The sequence below is a fragment of the Zosterops lateralis genome (genome assembly GCF_965231275.1).
Source record: "Zosterops lateralis genome assembly, chromosome: W".
In the NCBI taxonomy this organism is placed as follows: Eukaryota; Metazoa; Chordata; class Aves; order Passeriformes; family Zosteropidae; genus Zosterops; species Zosterops lateralis.
In genome coordinates, this window is record NC_139801.1 from 21,500,292 (window position 1) to 21,523,099 (window position 22,808).

The 22,808-nt window shown below is 44.2% G+C and overlaps 1 protein-coding gene across 7 annotated transcripts in view; it reads left to right on the top strand.

Annotated features, from left to right (window-relative positions):
• The window catches only part of LOC310922231 (fibroblast growth factor 13), a gene marked incomplete at its 5' end in the record, with an annotated part of 329,490 nt that overhangs the window by 196,885 nt on the left and 109,797 nt on the right, over positions 1-22,808 (top strand). The window contains one exon of one of the 7 annotated variants that reach the window (XM_083882690.1): positions 14,384-14,469. The exons of the other annotated variants lie outside the window; for them this stretch is intronic. Within the exon in view, the coding sequence (XP_083738816.1) occupies positions 14,439-14,469 (31 nt within the window). Of the gene's footprint in view, positions 1-14,383; positions 14,470-22,808 lie in introns of those variants that run through there. 7 annotated transcript variants of the gene reach the window in all.

Sequence of the window (22,808 nt, forward strand, 5' to 3'; positions counted from 1 at the left end):
TGCAATGTTCAGTGTTTGTTGCCTGGTAAATTATGACAAGACTTGGAGAGCAGGAAATCTGGAATAAACGTAACAGTAGTTTGAAAACCATTGGGAAGTAGATTACTCTGGAATGTGATTGCTGAGCTCTGTGTATTCTGACTGGGAGAACACTGAGGCAGTGGCACAGTGTGGGGTGCCAGGGCTGGCAGTGTGGAGTGGTCAGGGCAGTCACTGGCAGTGTGGGGTGTCAAGACAGGCAGTGTTCTGGGGGGCCACAACAGACTCTATGCTGCCCCAGGCAGCAGCTATTCCATGAATCAGCTTCTAAAACAATGGAAGAAGGGAACAGAACATGTTTTTGAAAATAGGAACTTGCTGTAGGACCCTGAAAATCAAGGGTTGTTGTTGATCACAGACCTGGCAAGTACACACAACTTTCTCCTCCATGCCTGAGAATCTGCAGGAAAATTCTCCCACCTGTGGTGGCCCTGACACCCTTTCTCACACTGTTGGTGTGCCAAGGGATGGGCATTTCTGCTGGGGAGCACAGAGGGAGCTTTTTCTGTCTCTGCTCCTTTGGTTGCTTAGCAGCTGAGCTCTGCCTGTGCTCTGAGCAAGAGCTCAATTTGTCATCCTGATAAATCTGATTTGTAACATTTCTGAGAAGGACCTGACAGACTGGCTGAGGGACAGATCTGGGGACATAGGGTAGCACACAAAATTTAATTCTGACTGATTGGATGTCACGATGCAAAGGAAGCATGGTCTCACATGGAGTAGTAATTGCAGCTGTGTTGTCCATTCCTTTGGATATTTTTGCATTCTCCCTATTGATTAAAATGATGTTGGTATAGTAGCTGGAACACAAGTTTTCTCAGTGTCTCTTCTCATGTTTTATTGATATTTCCTGCTCAATGAAAATGGTGTCCTTCCTTATGTCTGAAAGAGGCAGTTGTTTGTAGCCTGCACACCCTATCAGCAGCTTTTGTAACAACAACAGAAATAAGACACGATTTTCCATCTCAGGTGGGTTTTTCCTGAGTCCCTACTGCCACCACCCTGTGGAAGTGACAGAGTGCTCATTCTGGGCCATTGTGTTTACAGGCTTTTCTTACCCACAGGTGCCTGACAGTCAGTCCTGCCTCAGCCCCTCACTATGCACATGTTAATGGTAGTAAAACTCTTCATTTGTTTTTACTGTGTTATCTTTGGGGACCTAGACAGAAGGCTTGATGAAACTGAAACATTTAATGACTTCTACCTGATTCTGGTAAAATGTTAATTTGAGAAGAAATCATGGGGGAAAATGCCTGTAAATTGAAACCTTTCATTCCAATTTACCCACTGAACACCATTTTCAGCTGCTCAAAAAAAGGAAAGTAAAAAAAAATCAACCTTTACAAAGAGCCAAATTTCACCCAAAATTAAATTAGCAGATAATTCAATTTTCCAAAAGAAAAAAAAAAGTGGATTTTTTTTGCATTAAATTCTTTTGTCTGTCCATGTTTTGAAATGTCTTATTGTCTTGGTTTAGAAAGACAGGTATCTGCAAGGGAAAGCTGGAGCTTCCCTTGGAATGGAGAATGTAAAACCTCTCCCTCCAAATTATTATAATTATGCAATTAAGGGGGCTTTCGGGCAAAGATTTGGGAATAGGAATAACAGTTCTTTACTAGGAAAATTTAAAAAATACAAATGTAGTAGTACAAAAAACAAGCAAACAAGCAAACAAAAAATCCTAGAAACACTGACAGAGTCCAAATACGACCTGACACCACATTGGTCAGGGTGTTGGGGGCAGTCCAAATAAGTCCTCCTGGAGTGACAGATGTGGTTCTGTTGGAGTAGAGATGGTCCTGTAGAAGGGTCCAGTGGTGGTGAGATGAGTCTAATCTTCCTCTGGGAATCCAGTGGAAAACAGGCACCCTTGGTGTTCTGACTCTCAGTTTTTATCCAGGTAGAAATGCTTGGCTCCTCCCACTGGGTGGAGCATCTCACAATGGGATGATGTAATTTTATCAGTCATGTGGTGAGCCTTAATGGCCCATTAACAGCAGATATCCCCTGGAGGGAGGATGGGCTATACAAGAGATAAAGAAAAACACCTCCCCAAACGGTTTCAACAGATGGCAAATAGAATACAAATTTTTGGTTACATATTGCAACCCAAGACACTTACGAACCGGCCCATCACACCTCTGCACTCTGGGTGCACCAAAGAGGCCAAAAAGAGGCAAGATACAAGGAAACTCAGCAAAACTACAAAATCCTTCCTCCTTCAGCTGAGAATAGATATGCATTTCTTCCAGTGGAGTAAATTCATTAATTGTAATACTCCAGCAGGCAAAGGCAGAACAGTGCAGAATGATCCAGGGCTTTGTCTCTTGTTATTTGTGTTTCCAACCACAATTTAAATCAGGTTATTGATGGCAGAAACAATAATTTGTCAGTTGAAGGCTAATTATCTGCTTGGAGCAGGGTGTCTGCCTCCATCCCTTGGCAGATTAATTTTGTGGACCTGATTGTGGCTCCTAGATGTTACCATATGTGATAAATCTGGTGTAAAAATTCGTGTATAAAATAATAATCCAATGTATAATAAGAATGATGTTAATAAACTGTAAAGTCTAGTAGGTAGAAATCTGTATCCCCAGTCTCCACGGCTCCAGTTGCGAAACAGGACAAGGACCATCAGACCAAACAAAGACGCTAGCCAGCCCCGATAAGAATCGCATCCTTTCCAATGCAAGGAGAATTCCTCCTTGAACGACGATGCAGATTTCATCAACGCCCTGGCACGATATGCATACTGGAATCAACATAAGACTGGCTGGTACAATTGGCATAAGAAAAGACCTTCCCGGAATGGATCAACGGGACTTGGCAAATCCGGGAAGGCCATCGAAAAGAAATTTGGACTATTTGGCCCATCCTGGACACCTGGACTGCCTCAGGGCAGAAAAATCCTATAAAACGGTGGACTGAGAATCGTTCGGGGTGGATTTGGGCGACCTGTACCCTGGTGTGCAGACCCCTATCCACCTGGCGCGGCGCTGCTAATTTCCTATTTTGTGGTTTTCTCTTTTATTGGTGATCGATATCGTGTTATTAATAAATTGTTTCTTTGTTAATCCGATATTTGCCATTGCATTTATAATACCATATTACAAATATTGAAGTATTTGATGATGAAGATAATTTCATCCTTTCCAAGCCGTAATGTGTGATTTGAAAACAAATGCCTTCTGTTAGCTGGATGCCTAGAAGCTGGTGACAGCTGTAGGAGTATTTATTTTGTAAAACTTCCACTGCTTCCCTTCCATGCCACTTGTTGAGTGAAATGAGCAGATGACACTGGAGATGATGAAATAGTTTTCTCCTCTGGCTCATCCCTGGGGCCACACAGATCACACTGGTAATAGTCTCTGTCTGCTGGCTGAACATTTATTTTTCTTTTGAATGTACCAAGCTGGAGGTGACTTGTCCTGTGTGTGGCAGGCATTGCCACAGGCAAATGGCTTTCTCAGCTGTGAAAGGTGGGTGTTTGCCTTTGTCGTGGCCCTCCCTCATGGCTGTGCAGGAGGAGCTGCAGGCTGCTGGTGCCAGTGCTGGGAAAGGCAGCAGTGCAGTAGAAAAGCACATCCTGGAGTCAGGAGATGTTGCCTGCCCTCCCGGACACTGGGATGTCACTGCTGGCTCTGCCACTTGGACACAGGGCTTGCTGTCCTTCCCTCCATGCAGAACCTGTTCTGATTGGCAGAGGGGGTCCTTGCAAATCAGTCTAAAAACTTGGACTTTGTTGAGGTACCTGAAGTTTTCATGGGGAAAAGGATCTATGCTTAGGCATGGTGGTTCTGGTGCAGTGAGGCTGAGCAGCTGTGCTGGGAGGCCCCTGGGGCTGTGTCCCACCACCCACAGCCTCAGGGGATGCTCACACAACACACCTGGGGTATTCAGGTGTGTCCTCCCCTCATCTGCACATCCCTCATGTCTCTTGACGTTTAAATTCTCTTGGTCACATCTAAAAACCGTAGATGTTCTGGGATAAATAATTGCTTTAGGAAATGGCTACTAACTGTTAGTCATCTGTCCCGTTTTGCCAAGTGTATTTAAAAAAAAACAAAACAACACAATAAATGTCAAACATCCCACAGATAAAGTCTTGTCAGCTGTAGAGCAAAGCAGAAATCTGTTCCCTTGCCACAGTGCACTGGTTCCAGTGTTTATATCCTATAGTGGAGCTGCAGAATTGCTGATGACTAAAGAGTGAGTCTTTTAATTGAATTTGGCTATTTAAGCATCACAGATCTTAGCAGCCCTTACTGAATTCTCTGGGTGTTTTTCTCATTTTATCCACCAAGTGTAATTAACATTATTACTGTAAGATGTTCATCTTAGTCTTGCTTTTTGAAAAATTGATGCTGGTGTCATTTAGGTGTTTTATCTGGTGGTTAGTCAGTGGCTTGCAGAGTAATAATCCCTGTGGGAAGGTGGTGTTTATCACATGTTTCCTGTAGGTTTAATTGCAGCCAGGAATAAAAACAAACACTGAGTGCTTCATAGATTGATTGGAAGAACACAGCAAAACATGGAGTGGAACAGAAGAAAGACTGTTGTTTTAGCATGTCTCAAATTATATTGGATAGCTGTAGCCTGGTTAAAATCTCATCTCAACAGTGGCACAGGTAGGAAAACAGGTTTTGGAGCAACACTGGCACATTGATCACCCTGGTACAGGGCTGGGAGTCCCCCCACAGCTGTTGGGAGGTGCAGAGGAGTCCTGCATAGCTGGGTGTCCCTGTCCCCGAGGGATGTCCCTGTGGCTGTCCCTGTCCTCATGGGCTGCAGCTCACACAGCCTCCTCTGGCCACCATGGACAATCCAGAGTGAACTGGGTCTTCCTCCTCTATCCCAGGAGATTTCTTCCTCTGTCGAGTTAAACGAAGCCTGGCTTGCTTGTTGGCACAGTCTGCTGCTTAAAAATTGGTAATAAGTATTTTCTTGATGTTCATTTATTAGAAGACTTAAGATTGACATAACAAGAGCTAAATAGTAATCTGCCTTTCACCTTTATTTTCATCAGTTCTCTGGCTTAAAGTTGAAAAGAGTTGGAAAAAGATGACAGCATTGTGTGTTGAGTCAAATATATATAGGAAAGTGATTGATGCAAAAGCATAAGGAGCTGCAGAATAACTAGTTTAGAAATCCAGTGGGCATCTGTGATAGTACTTAACATCCATCAACAGTCAGTTAACATTTATTCCATTCACTTCTTGCTTCCAGGTACAGAGAAACCTTAGAAATGTCACCTGAATGAGCATCTTTCCTCTAATAACTGACAAAGATATAAATCCTCTTGTTATTAACGTGTTGAAGCTGACAGCAGAGTTACAAGCCCATTAAAGTTGAGCTGCTGACAAAAGTCACCCCTTAGTTGAACCTGCTCACAGTCCAGCACTGCCAAGGTGCACCCCAGGCTCTGTGCTGAACAAGGTGACCTGGCTCAAGCCATGATGCAGACTAGATTGTCCTCTGCCTGCTCGGCCCCCTCCTTGGCTCTGCTGCTGGTGGCACCGAGGAACAGGATGTCACTGGAGTCACCTGCCCCCTGATTTCTGGGTGCCTGTGTGCATCAGTCATTGCTTCAGTTCCCAGGAACCAGAGTGGCTGACTCCTGGCTTCTGCCCATGTCTGGTGGAGCCCATCAATATAAAAGCTAACTGCTTTAAAGGCTGACAAATCCTTTTGGATCTCCAAGGTCACTGAACCTAAGTATCTGTGTGAATCTTCTTTCAAGTGCTGCTGGGCTGCTTAGAGCAGGAGTGCTGATGCCTGACAGGAGCAGAGGGACCAGATTTTTATGCTGCTGTGTGCTGTGGGTTCACTGCAGAGCATGAAATAGGTTCTTGGGTTTTTTTCTTTCTCTATTTTCTGATGCTGCTGACTGAATGCTGGGATGCTGTTCACTAAAGCCATGCTTCCAACTTTCCTCCTTGACTTTGCAGAGAGAATTAAACAGGAGTAGGACTCCCTCTAATGCTGAGATGTGCAGTTAGAGCTCTCACCACTATAATTGAGAACATAGTTACACAACTCCTTAATAAAATTTTAAAATTAAATTACCTTTTTTTTTTTTCAACTGCTTCTTTGCACAGGAAGTGCAGGTGGAAATGTTTAATGATACAGAATAAGATTTGGAGTTTATGAGTTGAGAGCCAAAGGAACAGCACAGAAGATTCCACTGAGTACAGGAGCCTGTGGTGGATGCATAAAAAAATTGGATTGTTGGACAAACCTTTCTCCCTGATCTCCTCTGGGACGTGCTTGTTCTGTGGCTGGAGAACAGGCAACTATTTCTGGGACCAGCAACCACAGATGTTTTATGAGCTCAAGATTTGTCCAACAGAATTACCTGGCCTGTTTCCCTTAATATCAGTTTATACCTAGGCCAGACTGGAAAAGGCAAATCTGTGTCTTAGAAAATTGGGATGTTCTAAAATTTGGTCCTATTCAGATGTGGAGCAATAATGCAAGACTACACAGTTCTTCAAGGGAATGAATCCTAAATCTGGTCACCTGGAATCTGATGGTCTGAAGATGAGGTTCAGGTGCTCAAAAGACTTTAAAAAAAGACAGAAAATAGTGATGAAAATTGATGCACTTGCTGCTGATAGAGCCATGTTGATAATTCATCCATCTTAAGTTTCTCTGCCTAGGATTGTTGTATTTACAGATTAGCAGAGCCCCTGAAAGCCCCCAATTTATTAATCTGCATTTCCCCTTTCACTGCCTGGAGAGCTGCAAAAACACCATCATGCTAAAAGAGAAATTATCCAGGTTAGGAACTTATTTTTTTCTTTGGCTCAAGAATAAGTCCAAATAGTTATTGAGGAATTTCCTGATTTCAGAGGAATGCACAGTAGGAATAGCTGGAAAACAGCAGTGGTGATTTTGCAGAAACTCCACTGAGATTTCAGTGGTACAGGTGTGTTACTGGGAAAAAAAAATTATGGAATAGCCTCCTCTAGTGGCAAATGCTTTATTGAGATTTTTCTGAGTGCTTGAATCATGGGAGGGTTTTACCTAATGAGGAAAGTAGGCCAAAATAATGTCTGCAAAATAAGTGGTGACAGTTCTCTTGTCTGCTAGAGGTTTATGCTTCTACTTCTGGTGAACATACTAAGCATCTCCTACTAACAAACTTTTTCCTGTGTGCTCAGTGCCCCGTGAGCAGCATGAACCAGGATGTGAGCACAGTGCTGGGATGGTGCATTTAATGATGAGGATGAAGGCCTGATGGATGGTACTGGTACATAAAAACCCACTTACTCTGCTCATGATCTTCACTCACTTCTCCGGTAGTGTTTCCTGCAGCATCTTGTCAGCGGAACAGAACTTTGGGACAAAAATATTCCATTTTGTGCTTAGATGAAACTTCTTCAAGGCCTTAACATCTGTGGCTGGTGATGAGAGTCTGGATAGTGGGGCAAGGATAAAATCCATTTCATTTATACCCCTACAAATACAGTTCCAGTTCTGGGTCTCCACATCAGGAACTCCCAGGTGTAAATGGGGTCTGAATCCACCTGCAAAGTGTTTTGCTTTTATTGGAATGTATACAGGGAACTTGAGGCTGACTTTCCAAATAGTGCAAGGTCTTCTTCATCAAAGATTTAGGGAAGTCTGCCCCTCCTTTTCTGTCCAGGGCTTAGGTCAATTTTTCAACAGTTTATTTTCATGTGTTATCACAGGTAAATAAAATAATGATACACAGTGTTATAAAATATCAGGAGAAATTAGGAACAAAATCTGAAGGATAAAACCCAACCCCAAATTTGTGTCAAATCAAATTACTTTTAACCCATTACTTTCCTTTGGTAAATAGAGAAATCATTATTTTATTAGAGCTAATATATTTAATTATCATAAATGAAATTACTTTTAGGAGCACTAATGTGTGCATTGATTTTGGCTGTGGATGCCTGCAGAGTGCTGCGAGCAGAGCTTTCCTGCAGAGCTGTGTTTGCACAGTGTCTGCACATGGCTGGGTGGGGACAGATGGCACTGCCACCCCAAACTATTCCTGCTCCCAGGGGACAGGTGGCACCTGGCACAGGCACTGCCATCCCAAACCATTCATGCTCCCTGGCCAGCCCAGGGCTTGGGGTAGCCCCGGGTCTCTGGGCTGTGCTCAGATGGGAGGTGGCCCTGCCAGACTCTTGTCTGGGATGCTGGAGCCTCCTCCCAGGGATGGAGGAGAGTCTCTGCTGGTCCCTGAGGTCTGCCCAGTGTTTCCTTGCAGTTGTCTCAGTGGAATTTTCAGTGGGAGTTTTTCAAAAGTGCTTCAGGGAGCTCAGTAAATGCGTTGTCAGGGAAATGTAATGGGTTTTATGTTCCCAATTCTCTTAAGTGTTTTTGCAAATCCCATCACAAACATATGCACAGCATCCAGCTCTTTTCCATCAACAGTCAGGCTTGGAAAGGGGTGGTCTTATTTTGGTCTGTAATGAAAAATAGGGAAAATGTTCCTTTTGGCTTTAAGGGTTGCTCTGCAGTACCTGGCGTACCATACATGAGTAGGGCCATGCTTTCATGAGGGCTTGGCTGAGGCAGTTGCTGTGGTTCCTTTTCCATCTTTGGTGAGTAAATGAAAGCTGTGTTTGAGTAGGAGTTTGCCAGTGTGATTGAAATTTGCTTTCCAGGTGTCAGAAGGATGTCATCTCCCAGTGCTCATGGCAGCACACAGGTGACTGTAACAGTGCTTGGAGCTGGTCTGGGATTTTTCCAGTGTTTGCTCTGTGTTCATCAGCATTGCCCACGTTATGCCTGCATTTTTCCTTGGGCTGTGGGAAAGGCCAAGCCAGGAGCAGGGGCTTTACCCTGAGCTGCTGCACAGTTGTCCTGCCAAGAGCCTCTGCAAATGCTGGTGCTGCCCTGGTGTGGCACAGCTGTAGGGGCTGCTGTAGATCTGCCTCATTCCCCCATACATTAGAGGTGGAAGTGGTTTAGGATGCCTGTCCCGGGGTGTTTCAGTGCTCCCCTGGGGATCTTGCTAGAGCATTGTGTCTGCTCCTAGCAGCGATGCTGCTGAGACAGGGCAACCTGGACACCCTGCAAAGCCCTTACTGGGGCACAGGCTCACCAGCCCTGGCAGGAAATGTGGAGCTTCCTGCTCCCAGCTGCCAAGTGACACCATGCAGGCACCAGCTGAGCCCACCAATATCACCCTGTCCTTGTGCAGTGTGTGGGACAGCACAACCAGGGCTGCTGATTTCAGAATGAGGAAATAGGAGTTACTTCTGGTTATACTTGGTTTTGCAGCTTTGTTAAAATGCTCTGAATAGAATATAAAATAATCATCCTGTTCCAAATAGAGTACAATAGTTCAGAATCTGAGGCTTGGACCAAATCTCTTTCCTGCTTTATTTTTATGGCATAACAGCAGACCATTTACAGCTATTTGCAGGCAGGTATCAAAGCATCTTTTTTGCTTCTCTGTTTTGAATCCTGTGTCTGCCTGCAAGTCGTGATTTTGAATCTGATCTTCTCTTGGGCTCAGGAGGTTTTCATAAATGTTATAAACTGTTGGGACAGTTTCTGACATTTGGGAGTTTGCAGCTGTTTAGTTTCATAGGCTAAAAAATCAGAATTCAAAGTTTGCCCTTTCTGTAAAAGCATTGGTTTAGTTGCAGAACGCTTTTCAAACATGAACTGCACAGATGCTGGCAGCTGCAATGCTGCTCGTTGCTTCTTGCAGCCTCACAACAGCACTGAACTCCAGGTGCCTGTTGGAATATGCCATAAAATGCTGCTCTCTGCCAGCCCGGGTTGTTCCACCAGGTGGCAGATGAAGCCAAGGAACGAAACTGCTGTGCTGACTTCACTCAGCTTCCCTTTAGAAAGCGGAAACTGAAACATTCCCTGCATCAGAATATTAAATAGTTTTACTCATTAATGAGTGTCTTCCTGATTTAGATTGCATGACAGGGTTGTGCAATCAGGTGAAAAAGAGAGAAAAATGTATTTTCCCAGTCAAATATATAATATTTTCACTAATCTGAAATGCAAAATTATAAAATTGGATTGATTGCTTCACTTTTCTTTGGAGCTAAAATTCATACTTCTGAATCACTTTATGAAAATATAATGATGACTTACACAGCAGTAGTCTGTGCAAGGCAATGGGCTCCAGAACCCCAAAGGGGTGTTGTGTCTGTCTGGGCAGTTCAGAGCTCTCTGTTCTCCTTATTCCTTCTCCTACAAGGTGGCAGGAGCCTTTTTATCTGTGTTTCCTGGCAGGTTCCTGTTGCAGCTGCTGTTCAGTGTTGCAGTGGGGATGCTGAGACAGCAATGCTGGGCTTGCTCAGCCACAGTTTTGAGATTTTTTGGTCATAGCAGCAGCAGCAGTAGAAGTGGGGCCTGAGCAATTGGCCTCTTCCTGCCAGACGAGCTCATTGGGGGTTTTGTTGTTAAATTCCAGGGAGTAAGGTCAAGCCTGATTGTTGTTTTTTTCTGGTCAAGATGTATTCAAAAGTACAAAGCAGGATTCTATGAAATAGGATTGCCTGTGCTAGCTTCTCTGGCAGTGCTTGGCCCTTATTTCAGCCTGCATCATTGCTCAGATGCAAAAGAGTCAGAGTTTCTCTGTTGTGGAGAACAGAGGGTAGAGCACTGTGCTGATGTGTGGCTGTGCTCTCTGGGAGGAGAGTGCTTGATGATGTTCTGGCTGCACTGTTCCCAAAACAGCCAGCAAGGCAACGTGGGGCCATAAATCCCACTGGGATCTGCCAAATTATCTGTTCTGGCACGTAATACAGTGGGTAAACTGATCAATTTTTGCCTTAAAGGAATGCTTTTGGAGGGCTAATTTGAGCTTTTCTCTTTAGATGGTTAGAAACATAAATGCCCTTTCCAAAACCATCTTCTCCCCTTCCTCTTAGCTGTCCACTCACTCCCACGTTGGTTTTGGCTGGGGCTCCATCACGTGTAATGATCACTTGGGAAGGCAAACACCACAACTTCGAATGTCCACCCCTTCCTTCTTCTTCCCCCAGCTTTTGACACTGCCCCTGAGGCTGTATGGGCTGGAGCATCCCTTGGGTCACTGGGGGCCAGCTGTGCTGGCTGTGTCACCTCCCAGCCCCTGGGCACCCCCAGCCTGCTCGCTGTGGGGTGAGGAGCAGAAAAGGCCTTGGCTCTGTGTGAGCTCTGCTCAGGGATAGCAAAAACATCCCTGAATTATCAACACTTTCCAGCACAAACCCAAAGCACAGCCCTGGACCAGCTACTGTGGAGAAAATGAACTCTGTCCTAGCCAAAGCCAGCACAGCTCGTCCTGAGCAGTTTTTATATTGTGACAATCTCTGGGGGGCAGTTCATAGCAAACAGCAGCTTGATTTTTATACATTGGAGAAGAATTAAAAATTGCTGGTTTTATTGCAAATTCCACTTGTAGTCCTTCTGCTACACTACAAAGTTGTTTTTTTAAGCTGATACCCCCCCGAGGCAGCTGATGCTCCAGCAGAGGTGAGGTGGGAGCTGGCTGAAGGCAGGATCTCAGAGGAGCTGAGTTCCTTCGTGCCAGGTGGCTCCAGCTGTGTGCTGAGGGACATAATGGACATAAAGGAATCAGAACAAACCAGACATCAGACAGGAGTTGCATTTTCCTCTCATTAATAAAAACAACAAACCAAGTTAATATGCAGTAACTAGATGGTGATAAGGATTAGCTGAACCAGGTCATGGTTTCAATATACAACTCCAATTATATTGTAAAACCTTAAGAATGATTCTGAACTGCTTAAACAATTTTTGAGGTAGGCTGAAGAGTATGGAATAATGACATTTTAATAAGATCCATGTCTGTTTTAGGGGAGTTATCATTAAGGTCATGTAGGCTTTGAGAATCTGCTGTTGCCAGTAGAAGAAGAACTACATTTACAAGGGATTAACCTCGTTTATAATTGCCTGTCTTGGCAATTGCCACTTTGGGCTTTTGACTGCCTGTCAGTAGTTGAAACGGGTGACAGAAAAACTATTGACTCAAGGTCAGTCCTGAAATCAATAGAACTCAGCAGGCCATTAGAAATGAACTTGTCTACATTCTTCCACATGGCTTTTTGACTTCATTTGGTGAAAACAGTGCCATTTCCAAGTGGAGAGGTCTCAAAATCAACTTCATTTTTTTGCCCCAATGCAGTTTTTCTTGTGTGGTACTGTTCATTTCTGGCAACAATAATTAAAGGTGTTTTTAATTGTACAGTGTAGTTGGATATCAGGATTATTCACAGCTCGATTATGAGCAATTGTGGCATAAGAAACAGGGAATATTCTAAAATTGTGCAGTTCATAGCATGGCATGTTTCTGCATACTTCATGTTGTGAATTCCAAATATATAAGCAGTTGTGTGTGTTAGTAAACACTAAAATATTGTTTTTGGAAAATTGTTTATTAGTAGTAAATTGGTGAGCTTCACCTTTCAGGCCTAGATCCAGCACAGCATCAATGCTAAGACAAGTTAAAATGCTTGGGAGGCTTTGGCTGACAGATCTCATTTTAATACCCAAGGCCCAGCATCTGGAAGAGATTTGCTTGTTTCTGACCTGAAGGGTCTGAGCCTTAGCAAATCTCACACTGACAGTGATTGTGTTGGAGGAATTCAGGAGATGCTGCTCCTCAGAGGGAGTGGGATGCTTTGCCCTGACAGACAGGTGGATGTGTGCTCATTGTGGGTGAGCAGAGTGATCACAGGATAAACCAAGCTCAGGCTCACATCATCTGTAAACGTGTCTGGAGGGATTGCTGATCCTGGGGAAGAGTCAGAGCCTTTGCAAATAGCTCCTTTCTACTTCTTGGAATTTTATGGTTTCACAATGAACAAATCACACTTGGAGACAATATTTGATTTTGAATTCTGACTCTGCTTCTAAAGTGCTGTCAGGGTCCGCAAACATATGCGGGGAACCTGATGGTTCGTTTTGGAGATCTCAAAGCGCAAAAGACACAGCAGGGGACAACTCAGTTTGCTTAAACAAAAAATGCACTTTTATTTAGTGCCCACAATGCAACAGTAGGGAAAGAAAATAGAGAATAGTGAGAAAGATAGAGAAAGAGGGGTAGGGGATAATAGCTACCAATGTGGAGAGTCGGAATCCTCAAGGCGTAGAGATGCCCATAGACGCGATCTTCTCCAGTGGGGTGATCACGAAGGTGTTCGGGATCTACAGGGTCTTTATAGGTTGGTCGGGACGAGGACCAGGCGAGTGGCACATAGCCGAGGCAGGCACCTGTGTTAAGGTTGGGTGCTCAGGAACGAGCTGCAAACCGTACTCTTCTAGTACGGTCAGCTCAGTCCAGCGTAGCCAGCTACTATTGTTCTTGCATTTCGTTCTCGTGGAGATGCATATCAGTCCTCGGCAAGCGCCCCACCTCAGCCAGGCCAGGGGCTCTCTCCAGTCTCTTCGAGGGTCTTGGTCTTCAACCATCGGAGACAGTTGTGGGGCATAACACATCCACAGACAGACTCTGACAAGTGCCTAAATCTCATTATTTACATAATGTGTGAGCATGGGCTTAACTTACTGTACTGAGGAAAGATGGGTTAAACCAGGTCTCAGTCTAGTTCAGCAGAAGAAAATTTAAATCCAGCCCTTGATTAACACAACTGAAGTATACCTGTAGCCACATTTTGGAGCACACTGTTAGCAGTATTATACATCTTTGAAAGCAAATCTCATTGTTTCATTGCTTGTCAAAATTGCATTGGGACTTGCAGGTTTGGTTGACTCCAACTAGCATATCTGCAATATTTTTCACTATATCTGAATGATGAATTCTCCTGAAAGGCAGTGACAAAGCTTAACAATTTCAAAAGGTAATTATTTCACAATTGTTAGCAAATTTAATTATTGCAAGTATTTTTATACTTGTAACATGTGTGGTACATCAATAATTCAGCTTATTTAAAGTAGAAAAAAATATGGTACATATTTAGCCTCATGAATGTTGTTGAGCTATTCCTATTGCAAATTGCCTTACAGAAAGGGCATCAAATAAACCAAGACCCAGGCTCCTATGGCTGGCACGATGCACTGCGGGATCCTGTTACAGCCTTTCTTTGTAATTCTAGGAGGCAGAAAACAAAATCTGATACTGAAAAATAATAAGTTTAAGTAAATCATGTAGGAGAAACATACATTTATGTCCAAGAAAATGGTGAGATGTTGCCAGAACAATGCAGCTACGTTATGAATCTTTAATGATTCTGAAAGTCATAATGGTCTGTCACTAATGCCCATTAATGATCTCTCTATACCACAAATACGGGCTTGATGTTTCTGGCCAGTACCTTAGAGAATACTTTAAATGTGCCTTAAACTTTCTCTGATCTACTCCCCATGTGTCTGCTCCAAATGTAGACTGCAACTGCCTGGGCAGGAGCAGCTTGTAAGGCAGCATGGCTTTGGGGATAAGAAAGTCTTATTCAGGTAAGATATATTTAAGCAATATTTTTTTACAGGAAAAAATGCGAAGGTATTTCCTGGCAACTAATCCTCTGTAGAGGTTATAAACTATATAAATAAACCAGAGCTTAATATTTCTTTAATACTAAGAATGTGGTTGTTCTTTGACTTCATGAATTTTCTTTGGTAACTCTAAAAAAGTCATTTAAGAAGGAAAAGGCAGGTGTTATTGTTCATTCCTACTGATTGGGACTGTAAATAGACTGAATATGCTACTGAACTGGCAAATTTGTCCTGATAGAATATGTGTTTCACATGTCAAACAGGTTGATTTTATGGCTTTTTAAACATCTGTGCCATGTGTTTAGTTAATTTTGTACCCAAGCTTTTGTCAGGTATAAGGATTGCTTTAGAGAAAAAAGCAAACGATTCAATTTCTTTTCTAATTGCCTTTCATCAGAGTACTGTGTTTAACCTTAACTGAAGACAATCTTGTCATGGTGTTAATAACGTAAAAGCATTTTCAATACAAAAACATCTCAATTTCTCTATTCTTTTGTCCATGTTTTAGCTGAAGGTTTATGGTAGTGTAATTTAGTTTTCTTCAACAATGAAAAAGTGTGTTCTCTGCATGGGGTACATGAAATGATCAGATTACTGTAAGAACCAATGCCCTGTGGCTAGAAGAGAAGGACAAATCCAGGGACTTTTGGAAAATACCCCAATATCAAACAATAATGTGATAGGCAGCATGTGCAGAGCATTCAGCATTAACAGTGAGCTTTAGATATTAGCTGGGCCATGTGTCATTCTGTATTAGAAATAACAATTTTAATAATCAACTTTTATGACATTGGCATCCATTTTTCTTTTTCTCTTTAAAATTAATAGAGTAAATCTGAATACAGTAAAGTGTGCAGTGTCAAGTATGCACTCTGCAAGGGTTTTGGTATTTATCAAATATGATTACCACGAATATTAATGGTATTATTAACTGCTAAATGCCTGCTCTGCTGCAGAAGCAGTAAGTTTTGTAGCTGATGGGGGTAAACTTGAAATGGGTCTGAAGCAGTCAGGAGCTTTTGCTGTGGGTTAGGTTTTGGGGTGTTTATTGCATAGCCCCAATGTGCAGCTGGTATGGACTGTGCTGTGGGGCTGTGACCGTGTGTGGGGCTGTGACCGTGGTATGGAGGGCCGGGTGTTGTGCCCGAGGTGCTCGGGGCTGCAGTGGGCAGGATGCAGATACAGGATGGAAGATGTGGGATGGAGGATGTGGGCTGGGCACGGAGCGGCCGCCCCTGCTGGACAGCACCGTGGACAGCGCCAGGTTCCGGCCAGCGGAGCTGTTCAGGAGCGACCTGGACGCAACCCCGTGCCCGGTGCCCTGGGCTGCCCTGTGCCCTAAGATGCCCTGGGATGCCCGAGGATGCCCTGGGATGCCCGGTGACCTGGGATGCTGTGCCTGGCAGGCAGTGGCACCCGGTGGCCGCGCTGTCCCTCGCAGCCCGTGCCGTCCCTCGCAGCCCGTGCCGTGATCCCAGAGCCCTGCAGCTGCAGGAGGCTCCGAGCCTCAAAATTCAAACCTGACTGGGGCAGCTCCAGCGGCTCTCCTGGCTCGGCCCAGCCCTGCCCTGCCGATCTTCCAGCCAGGTGTTTGCTGTAGTTACACATCATCACTGACAGACCCTGAACTGCCTGGGAAAGCGGAAACCTTGTCAGGGCACTTACCCGGACTGACTGCAGCTATCCCTCTTGTTTCTCATTTTAATAATTTTATTCGTTTCTAGTACTTTCAGTACTGGAAGTCTGTTCCATTTGTTTGGTTTGTAACTCTTTACAAATTCATGTTTTACTGCATACTTCCTGCACAGGAAACTCCACATTTTGCTGAAAGCTTCCTGAAAAGATTGTACATCAGAAATTTTTAATTAAGCTAAAATTTATGGCAGTAATGGTTTAAAAATATAGTTACTGAATAAGATGTTTCATATATTGCAGAGCTGGGGGAAAAAAGAAAGGACTGAGGGATGTGAAAGTTTCTTCCATCATTAACAGCTCCTCTTTGATTTCCTAGTGTTTGTGCATCTCAGCCTTTTTGTACCATTTTGGGTTTGCTCATATTTGCGAGTCAGGAAGAAGAAAGGCAGAAAAAAATGCCTGTATTTGTCTCTGTATGAATATATACCCAAATAACTTCTTACAATCCAGCAGGCCTATTTCTGTGCCTGACAATCTAAGTCTGCTCCTTGTCCCTTCCCAGAAAAAGCTCCCAAGCCTTGGAATGTTGTATTGTAGATAAAGCTAAACTAAGTTTATTTGTTTGTAAACAAGGTTAAGTTGACCTCAGCTGAAGGATAAGGACATGGAGATACTGATGGGTTTTGTGGCTACTTCTCCTCAGAAGCATGTTGTAGTTTTTAATGAAACAAGGAAAGATGATCTGGTAGGAAGAGGTGGAAAATGAGAGTGATAAACAAGAGGCTGGGGGCTGAAGGGAGAGGACAAAAATTCTGATTTACCATCACCTGTGTAACAGTGTGTCTGTCTGCTGTGAATTCAGCTCAGCACGATTTAGCTGAATGACTGGGGTGTTGTAAAGGCCATGCATATGGACTGGGAATTTGATTAAAATCATAGTATTACCTTTGTGTCTACTTGTGCAGCTTAGTCTACTCCTTTTGTGGTGGGTTTAGGTAGAAATGTGCCATGGATGGGACAGTTGTGCAGTCTGTACAAGCAAATGGGGCCCTACTATAGCTCAGCTGGACCTAAGCAAGGAATAACAGTGCTGAGCTTGGGCAGCTTCATATCTCTTTCTCTGGTTTCTGAGCAATATTTCTCTGCATAGCAACAGAACCTTTTTGAGCTTTCTGATGAGGTCTGAGTCCCCAGAAATGTTCCCAGCCGCTAATGCAAATATTGGGAGCAGCAGCAGATGTTCTGCCATTACCTTCCTTCTCTGAATTGACTTCTCTGAATTTCTTCTAATTTGCTTATGTGAAATTTGCATTCACATTTTTTTCTAGTCTCCAGACCTATTTAAATCCCACAGAGCAGATGCTGGCTTGTGGTTCATGTTCCTGTTTGCTGGCCAATATTTTTCATGGTGTTGCTTGTGAAAACAGTGCATCTAACCTATGGCAATGAATTATCTTCTGTTTACTCATGATGCACTGTACTTTTCAATTCAAAATCCCTGTGTGATTTCTAGATGTCACCTTAGTTCTGCTCTTGCCAGCAGCAGCTCCTGTCATGAGGCTAATTTCTGCAGGGCCAGTTGGGTGGGGGAAGTGTGGCTGAGCCACTGCCTGGGCTGGATTTATGTTCCCATATGTGAGTGAGCACTGCCAGAAGCATGACCCTGAGCTGTGCTGACCTTCATTAAGAGATTACTTAATTTTGCTGGTGGTGAATATTACTTATCATAACGATGCATGAGGTACAGTCTCAATCACTCTGCAACAAGTTGAGTAAAGCAGAGGTAATGTTTTCCTTCATATAGCTGAGAAAATAATGGTGTTCTTTGTATGGGAATGAATTGCCACCTGGAGTTACCTTTCTCTCTTATTTCTTGAGTATTCAGCCCAGATACCTGGTCAGATGAGCTTAGATAAACCTACTTTTTACATCACTTCAGTCAGATATGTCTTGTTACACCTCTGTTCATACCATGGTTATTACATGGTGAACTGAGAAGCTCAGGCTCATGGCTCTTTTCCTTATCCTTCCTTCTGCTTGCAGAGACTGAGACCAGTGTTTTGTTTGGGTAAACTGGTTCCAGTTCCATGCCAGTGAGCAAGCCAGGCTCCCCTTCCACATTTTCAGAAGCATCATTGACCAGTGCAGGGTCTATCTCTAGTTCCTGGAGAGCTCTGCTTCCATCCAAGACACAACACTTCTTCCTCAAAGTCCCTTTCATTTGTGACCAGCTCTGCTCACCTTCTCATTTATCTGTGTGAATGTGGTGCCATGATCTTGGCATTCAGGTAAAAGTCACAGAAAACCAGTTCCAGGCCCTTCTGACCCCAGTCTGGGTAATTTGTTTTCATCATTAGGAACCAGCTGAGTATTACATTGTTAACACAGCAGTGGGAATTGCCAGGCTTGGCATCCATCACAGGATCACAATGGACTGGACTCTGTGGTGGTATGAAGCCAAGCAGTGGGGCAGAAGCTTGTTCTGAGCAAACCAGGGAGCATGACTGTGAGAAGCTGGTGAAATGCTTGGATGCAGGTGGAAGGAGGAGAACTCTCAGAAGCTCCAACTCACTGGAGACCCACTGAGTCTGTTTTTATCAAGCTGTTGACAGAGGATGAACCATCAGATCTATGAAAAGGTGGGAAAAGATCTTATTTGAGTAATGTGACCATTTCTAGGCAACTTGCCTTGGCCCTGTGAAGGACTATTTACAGTGTTTTGTCATGTGTAAAGTGGCCTTATGTTAAGTTTGACAGTGGCACGCAGCCCACACTTCTGGCGTGTCCCATGCTGAGATGTAAATATTTCAGGGACGATAAGCTGTCATTTACACTGATGTTTCCAAGAGCCATCATTCTGGGAGGTGAGCAGATCCTTCTGTGCATACTGATGTGGGAGTGTTGCTTGGCTGTGTGGTGGGCAGAGAAGTCAGTTGGTCCCTGCTTGAGTTCCTGTCTCAGCTCAGGCCCCTCAGACACCAGAATAACACATTCCCATTTTGGGAGCCCACAGAGCTGTGAGAGTTGATTTCTTGTGTTTGTTCTGTGACCTTTCCCAGATGATTGGCACTGATCTTTTATGTACCAGATAGATGAGCTTTTCTGGTTGACATTTTGGGATGGCTGAATATGAATTAGCCTAGGTAAAAATATTTCTATTTTTATATCTTCAAACAATGCCTTCCTTTTCCAAAAATGGCTGCACTACCAGGTCAGATCAAATCCAGTTTTTACTGATACAGTACTGTAAAGGAATTGGAATTTACAGCTGGGGAAAGGCAGAATTGGGTTTTCTCTTGTTAGTATTTTCTGTGAGAATCTGAGAGGAAACTGATGTTCTTTATATGAGGTGTCGTGGCCATCCTGAGCATTAAGCAGGTCATGTAAGTCATGAAGAAGGGACCCAAATTCTTGTCAGTCAGAAGACCTTGCCCTGGCAGACTTATGTAGGTATGAGAAGAGAATGAGCTTAGACTATGAGAACCTTTTGTGATACATCAGCTACACAATTATTTTTTAAATATCTCAGCAGTCCTAGTGATATGTCTCATGTGTTGAAGTCGGGGTGCATTTCTGTGCTTTGCTGGATGGGGGCCAGTTTGGACACATCCAGTCCTGTGCACCAGTTGTACTGGGGTCTCTTCTGGTGTTGGGATTTGTGATTCTGTACCCCGAGAAGATAAAAATGAACCAGTCACCTCATCCTTTGAGGAAGAAGTGAGCTTTTAGATAAAGTGGGTCTAGGTGCCATGCCTACACTGGTGTCACAGGAATCTCTTGATTTTTTTCCTGTTTCTGAGCAAGGCTGCTCAGTGCACTTCTGCAAAAAACCATGGCACAGACACACACACAGGAACATCCACATCACTATTTACAAGTGCCCTTATGCTCTCAACATAAAAATACTTCTGTTTGCAGCTGCTTATTGTAGCCATTCTTTACTATTAATTTTCAGGTAGCCCAGTTTGTCTGTTACTAAAATAGCCTCAAGTTTGAGCTCTTGGGCTGGAGCTGCTTGGAAGCTCAGCTTCCACTAACACCTTTTTTCATCTTGCCCTGCAATAAAGCCCAGGCTGACTGTTATTTGACCCCTGTCTGGGTAAAACCCAAGCTCTGGAGGTGGTGAGGGGCCAGCAAAGCTGCTCATCCCTGAGCAGAGAGCAGCCGGCCCTGCTGTGCTGCAGGCTGTGTCCAGCCTGGAGCTGGCTGCAGAGGAAAGGCTGAGTCATTTCCATGGGATATTTCACAGAGGAGTTAAGTGATGCAGGACTCGGCTCTGAGCAGCTCTGTTTCCTGGTGAATAGTAATTCTGTGTACTTAGAAGAGCAAAAAACCACTGGGGGCCTCAGTGCTGCTGTGTCATCCCTGACTGGAGAAAGTCTTGTTTATCTCATCCTGAAAAGAGAGACACGAGATTCTGGTGGTGCTTTTCAGAAAATAATGCTCTACTTTGAGAGAGTGTAGGCAATGAAAATAGTCCATAGGTTTGATGTTTGAAGCTTTTCTTTCCTACTTTTTCTGTAACAGCAAGAACAAAATAGCCTCAGGAGAGACTCTTGGCACCCAATGGATGAAATCTTTGTCTACTTCAAAACAGTGGAATTCTTTCTGGTCAGATCACAACTCCAGGGAGATCATGGTACTGCCTCTGACAGTAACTGGCCAAGGCTGTCCCATGCTGATTTCTCTTTGAAATGGCACTGACAATTAACCCCTTGGCTTTAAATGTGCCCCACTGCAATAATCATAAAAAAAAGAGAGAGAATGTGTGTTCAAGGAATGTCTGGTTGTCTTCTACGTTCAAAAAGTCACTTGTAATGTAATTTTATTTATTTTACCTTTTTAGCATGGTGGGGAGTGAACGGCTTTTGCTTTTCAAAGAAAATAAAACTGTTCCTTGAGATTTTTATATCTGGAACACTAAAGTAGTCCAAAGGCTGGTCTTGTACCAAAGACGTTTTCCCAACAAGATCTTCATTTTCATGTGCCATTTATAGTAAATGAAGACATATTTGTAGGAGTACCAATAGATGAAGAGGTTGCTCATGTAAAAAAACTGGAGGACTGTTTTTTGAAACTTAAATCTGATTTTGTATATATGCTATTTTTGTTCCTCTCTTTAGTTATCTGTCAAGGAACATTTGTGCAAATGAATTTTCATTATGGATTTTAAGCATGCAGGCTGGAATGCTGGCAGAAAGATATCCCAAACACTGCTTTTATATACTGCTTTTCCCTGGGATTTTCAAGGTTAGCTGAATTCTGAGTTCTGGTTAGTCTCTGTGAAAATGCAATGTCTTGTGACCTTGTAGGACAGATCACAATGATCTGTCTTCACTTTGATCTGAAGATCAAACACTGCTTTCCAAATTGGGAATATTTATAGAGTAATGGGTGAGTCTCAGGAAAAAAAAAGTCTCACTCATAACTGTATTGGAAGTGGAAAGATGGCAAAATTCATAGTATGTTACTGGTGAGTTGAGTAGGATGAGTTATCGCTAATAATAACCAACTGGCTTTCTCCTGTGTTGGATTTCACATCTTATGTGGACTGGCAGATGAGGGTAGTGGTGGAACTTGTGAATTGCAGCTATTTTTACCCTACTGTTAAACTTCAATAAGAAATTAGGAGTATTTATTTAATGTCTGTGTGCATGGGCTGCCTCACAAACGAACGTGTGCATGTAGGGGTGTGTGTGTACACAGCCAGTTCCTGCAGCACAGGGTGGGACTGGGACTGCAGGCTCAGCACGCCCAGGCTGTGAGGGACATGCTGTCCCTGCAGTCAGACTGACAGCCTGCACAGGGTGGGTGCTGTCACTGTGGCCTGGCCACTGCACAGGGTTCACTGGGGCAGGGAGATTTGGAGCTGCTGTGAGCTGTTTCTAGCCGAGGGAAGGGCTGTAGTGTTTGCAGAGGTATAGCAAACCTCTTTTGAGCTGAGCTGGGGGCAGCATGGCTTCTGCTGCACCAGGGATTGTCCCAGTGTGTGACCCTAGGCAGGGAGGAGAGCACCTGGTTTTACTAAGGGCACATGGAGGAGAGGAAGAAGGGACAGATGCCCTCAGAAGCCTGGCCGAGCCTGGAAGCACATCAGAAACCTGGTGCTGTCACAGCAACCCACCCATCACTGGTGTCCCTTAGCCCCAGGAGAGCTGGCCTGGGGCACATGGGATGCAGCTGCCAGCTGTGCGGGACAGTAGCCTGTTGCCATCGCAGTCTCCACCAGGCTCAGCTCCTGCATGGAACCAGCTCTCAGGGACATCCCACCCTGCCTCAATGCCTGCCCGTGAATCCCCTCTGCCTCGGGATAAATTCTCTCCATAGCTGTTTGCCTCCAGGGCTGCAGATCTCTATTTCCAGCCTGAACTGGCTTTGATTTGGACTGCAGCTGTTGAAAGCATGCTAAAGAGCAGGGAGTGGGTTGCAAAAAGATCTCTAGGCCCTCCTGTGTCCTGGGGCAGGGATATGTGCAGGGTTCAGAGTCCACTGCAGGGCAGTGACCACAGTGCAGTGCCAGGCTCTTCCCCGACGTCATGGCACTGCTGCGTTGCTGCCTTAGTACCACCGCAGCTAGGAGTGAATAAACCCAGCTGGATGAGAGCCCGCCCTCGGGGCACACACAGGCACCGTGGGGGGAACAAAGGGACACGAGAGAACATGGC